At 39.9% G+C, this 5,360-nt stretch overlaps 1 protein-coding gene across 1 annotated transcript; it reads left to right on the top strand.

Annotated features, from left to right (window-relative positions):
* The first annotated feature begins 307 nt into the window (after positions 1-307).
* LOC117961720 (proteasome subunit alpha type-6) lies at positions 308-5,360 on the top strand. Its single transcript, XM_034900593.1, has 7 exons — positions 308-534; positions 1,396-1,490; positions 2,230-2,311; positions 2,851-3,006; positions 3,756-3,934; positions 4,117-4,211; positions 5,156-5,360. The coding sequence occupies exons 1-7, from the start codon at positions 459-461 to the stop codon at positions 5,211-5,213; spliced, it is 741 nt and encodes a 246-aa protein (XP_034756484.1). The 5' UTR covers positions 308-458; the 3' UTR covers positions 5,214-5,360.

Here is a 5,360-nt window from a genome sequence, read left to right on the forward strand (position 1 = left end):
GTTTATGTTGAAGCTGGTCGAGGTATAGCTAATTTTAACTGTTTAATGTACTGGGGAGTAGTTACACTTTTGGTATGATGATCAATTATTTTGAGTGGAAAGTGTTAATCTGCAAAGTAGCTAATGATGATAGCTTTCAAATAAAATGAGTGGAGTAAAAAGCAACCTTGCTGTATATCTCCTTCTCAAATGTAGTGGATGTATAAAGCAGCATGAAATGGAAATACTCGTCCTCATCAAGCAAGTTCAAGTACCTCAACATTGTCCTTGAGTACAAAACATTAGTTTGTTTTCTGAAGATACAGCATGTGAGTTTATTACCATGGAAACAAAGCAGGCCTCTGACACCGGATGAAGTTCGGATCCCATCAGTTCAACTTCCGGGTGAAAATATTGTGCATGAAGTAAAATCTGCTTGCAAATTCATTTGGACGTCTTGGCCAACTTAAACCTGTGAAATGTCCCGAGGCTCAAGTGCAGGGTTCGATCGACACATCACCATCTTCTCTCCCGAAGGAAGACTCTATCAAGTCGGTCAGTATGCGGATCTATTTGGACAAAAGCCGGCTTGCTTGTTTGCTAGCTAGCTAAATGCTCTGTCATGGTTCGTTTAGCTTGGCTTCTAGCTGATAAATTACACCCCGCTAAGCGAAAGAAGTATCATATAAAGGCATACTTGTGGTGTGTCCGTTGTTATTTTACGTCTAATTTGCTCATGCTTCAATTATAACAAAGTGCGACTCATAATAGCTAGCTGGCTAGTAGGCTAGTTAGCATGTTTAGCATTGCTGTTGACGTTAGTCGAGCTGATTCATTGTGTCAACTTTCCATTGACTCAAATGTTAGACTTAAGTTTAATTTAGTTGTTTTTTTCTTTTCCCTAATGCTTCTCAATTATAGTAGCAAGCATTGATTAGACTTGAAGTTGAAATCCACTCTAGAAATTAAGCACGTATACGTTGTTTTTGCAGTTTAGGTTTAGCTAGGTAATGAAATTGGTCGTATCTTTTCATAAAATGGACTCGACTTGTGTTGATGTCATCTTATCAACAACGTTTAGGACACAATTCCTGAAGCTGCTCCACAGTATATCCCAAAACAAATCTTATAGGGGAGATCCCCTGATTTGCTGCCATAAATCCTACAAGTGCCACTAATTTGGATGCATTGGATGCAACATCTAAACCAAAACTTGGCTAATCGGATGACACCCCACTTGGCTTAAGTTTTCAGTGCTGAGGGAAACAGTTGTCTGTGTTTGTACATGTTGACTCGACCGTTCAAATATCATAAAAGAAGGTGCTTCTTGGTTTTGTTTCTATTCCCTCACACGTATTTCAGTTTTCAGATTAACATCTAACCTTAAAGACACCCTCCTGTTTTGCTTATTTTCAGAATATGCTTTCAAGGCCATTAACCAAGGTGGACTCACGTCAGTAGCAGTCAGGGGCAAGGACTGTGCAATTGTTGTAACACAGAAAAAAGTACCGGTGAGTTGAAATCAGGTCTTTGTTTTCACACTACTGTGACAGTGGAAGCACTATGACCATTGTGAACTCATGTATGTGGTGAATACAAGATGCATGGTAACTGATAACACACTCCCTTTCCGCCCATCCCTCCCCCCATAACATCCATACTGACCACATGTGGAATTATTGTATTCTCATGGAACCTTGTAATGATTCACTTAATTGTTAGTGAGTCAATGTAGATCATTGTGTCCATTACAATGCACTACAGTTTCTCTCTACTGCGACATCTTAACTTACTGGTAAAATACCTTACATTTTTGTATGTATTATCAGGTTTTAAAGGGGCTGTACTTGTAATACTAAAAAAAACAACAGTCAGAGATTGCCTCCAAATGGCTCTCACAGACAACACAGTTGTTCTTTCACTACATGCGCGCATGGAATAGAGATGCTTGGATTACAACACACACACACACACACACACACACACACACACAAAAAGGGAGGGTGACTTCATTCCTTGGTAAGGACATCATTACTCCACTATATCTTTACATAGAAAATAATCTCTTGCTGTTTTGTCGAGCACAGCCATTTTTAAAGGGAAAAATTTGTAAGTTAGTATGAAAAATGTTGAAATATTGACAGATGTAAATCACGCTTTTAGAAAAGCTCAGAAAGTGCATTTGATAATTTTATTAAAATGCTTCTAAGCTACTTATAACTATTATATTTATTTTCTTTCTTCAAACAGGACAAGCTTCTGGATTCCGCCACAGTGACCCACCTTTTCAGAATAACAGATAATATTGGATGTGTGATGTCTGGCATGACTGGTAAGAAAATGACTTCTCACTTGGCAGGACACCTGTTTTTGAAGTTGACAAACTAAGTAAATAATTCCACTGGCGCGTACTTTTAGTTGTCTATTATTAAATATTAGGGTTTATTGTCAAGGAATTTATCATTGTAAAATTGGATTTAAAAAATACAATATGCAAAAACCTGGGTACATATTCGGTTTACTATCTTTACTAACTATTTTCTTTGAGTGCTGCACGCTGTAAGCTTGCCACAGTTGTGAACTATAGTGGTCAGCATTTTCTTGCAGCAGTTTTTGGCGCATGGGAACAAAAAAAACAACAACGAAAACCCAAATAATAAGTATTTTCAGTTAAAATTGAAAGTGATGAGTCTTACGGATCATTTGACATCTCTGTTCTTCTCACTTACAGCAGTTATTGTAGCTGATGGTTCTCTTTACAAACAACTAGACATTAGTGATTAGAAGTACCAATAGGACTAGGGGAAAGTTTAATGGGCGCGTTGAACATATCACCCACTTTTCCCTCCTTTTCCCCCTGCTTTCTTACAGCTGACAGCAAGTCCCAAGTACAGCGAGCTCGCTACGAGGCAGCCAACTGGCAGTACAAGTACGGCTATGAGATTCCAGTGGACATGCTGTGTAAGAGAATTGCCGACATCTCACAAGTCTACACGCAGAACGCTGAGATGCGACCACTGGGCTGCTGTAAGCATATTTATTCATTTACAGTCTGGTTTAAGTAGGGCCAGGTGGCGAATTCAATACTTTTTAGGCACAGAACGAAGTGCCTCTTTATTATTGAGTATCAAAACTGCCTCGTCTTTCAATACCTTAGGAATAATCTCATCAGCGTCGGTGAGCCGTGTATACATCCATGACATTCCACTTCCGGGATCTGTCCGTTGCTCCCGGAAATTCTGCCAGATGTCCCTTATGTCCGCTTTCTTTGTGTTGACCTTTTAAACTCTGGTCGATTTCTGAGGACTATGGTTAACTGCTCCTCAGATCTCTGCGGGTTAAATCCAGATAGCTTGCTAGACTATCTGTCCAATCTGAGTTTGAGTCCGTGCTGCCGTGGAGGAAGGTCAGACCATGCGAGACTAGTGAGCAAATAAGCATGCAGCGTGTTTCTGCCTAATAATGCTTGTGATTGGCTGTCTAACGTTACACGTCGTAGAGACGCGCAGTAAGATTTTTCCGTTACGAACAGAGACAGGGCTCACGTAGTAGGATCTGAAAGATGAAGGATTTGTGCTGTAATGTTTTTAATTTCTTTTTGATGAAAAAATGTTTTTATGAAGTTGGTATCAACTTGGAAATAATTCCCGCACTCTGCTCTTGCTATAGCATCACCGTTTGTTTACAAAACATGTACGTTCTACTTTGGCATTAGAATACGTTAGGCACGAAACGCTGTAGCCAAAAGTCACCGTCGTCTTTGCTGTTGCCTGCAGGTATGATTTTGATCGGCGTCGACGAGGAGCATGGCCCCCAGGTGTACAAATGCGACCCCGCAGGCTACTACTGCGGCTTTAAGGCGACCGCCGCTGGAGTGAAGCAGACAGAAGCAACCAGCTTCCTGGAGAAGAAAGTGAAAAAGAAACTGGACTGGAACTTTGACCAAACAATTGAGGTACAAGACATGTCCTTAGACGCATGTAACACAGGTTGATAAGAGGGGAATGTGAAAGGAACCTTAGGGTGGTTTCCAGCTGTGTGGCTTCTGTGATTGCAATGATTTTAATGTGAAGTAAATGATTAAATGTGATGGAATATAAATATCATAAACACAATCTTATCGTTTCTTCCCTTCAGACGGCAATCTCTTGTCTGTCAACTGTTCTCTCCATTGACTTCAAGCCCTCTGAGCTCGAGGTGGGCGTGGTCACAACGCAGGACCCCAAGTTCAGGTAAAAGACGGCCGCAACGGGGGGATGTAGCAAATACCACTGATGATCTCTCTTATATAACCTTTTGGTTTTCCAAAGTGTTTAATAATCAGTTGGTCATTGCTGCTCACCTTGAGCGTGATGTATGCCTAATGTTGTGTTCACACCAATTATGAAGTGAGCGCAAAGATGCAGATTCATGTATTTGCGCAAATCCGCAAAATCAAAATTTCAACTCTTGTGAGAAATACGCTATCAGCGTTGCATAGCATCACCCTGATCCATCCGAAGTCCATTCAGAAAACAAGCATTTAAAAAGTTGTTGGAAGTAGGGCTGGGCGATATGGAGAAAATCTAATATTACGATATTTTTAACCAAATACCTCTATCGATACTGCAACAATATTGTAGTGTTGACTATTGGTGCTTTCACAAAATATTTACACGATGAGATTTTTGATAAACAATATCAGTCATATGGATGTAATGACTAAGTGGGTAAAGGCAAGTAATGGAACAGTTACACCACTCTGGTAACTGTAATTCTGGTAAGATTAGAAAATGACCTCGCTTTATTGTAATGCAGCCTTTTAAACGAGGAAAAGACCACACTAATGCCATATTACAATATCCAAAATCTAAGACGATGTCTAGTCTCATATCACAGTATTGATATAATATCAATATAATGCCCAGCTCTAGACACATTTCCACATTTGGTGTGAACACAGCATTAGTTTTCAGTCAGAGGGACAGTTTAAGCAAATATTTAGGCACTGGTTAAAGAGGTACCATCACCTGATGACACGGAAGCTCATTCTCACTAATGAAATAAACAATTAATTTCATTTTTTTTAAATGCCATTTATAATACATACAGATGTGTACTTAAATTGCTCATTTTCTTCAAAAAACAGTTGAATGTTGAATATCCGAGTCATGCTCCGCCTGTCTTCCCCCTCCAGGATTTTGACAGAGGCTGAAGTGGACGTCCACCTGGTGTCCCTGGCAGAGCGGGACTGAGCGAGCAGAGACTCGTCACCTGTTTAAGTTAGAGCATGATGGGATATGCAGTTCCCAGACGGAGGCTGGTGTTATCTTTGTTTGCTGTACATTTACCCCACTGTTTCATTCAACAATAATAAAAAAAAAGTTTTTCGAGTAAAATAA

Source organism: Etheostoma cragini, chromosome 18 (assembly GCF_013103735.1).
Source record: "Etheostoma cragini isolate CJK2018 chromosome 18, CSU_Ecrag_1.0, whole genome shotgun sequence".
NCBI lineage: Eukaryota > Metazoa > Chordata > Actinopteri > Perciformes > Percidae > Etheostoma > Etheostoma cragini.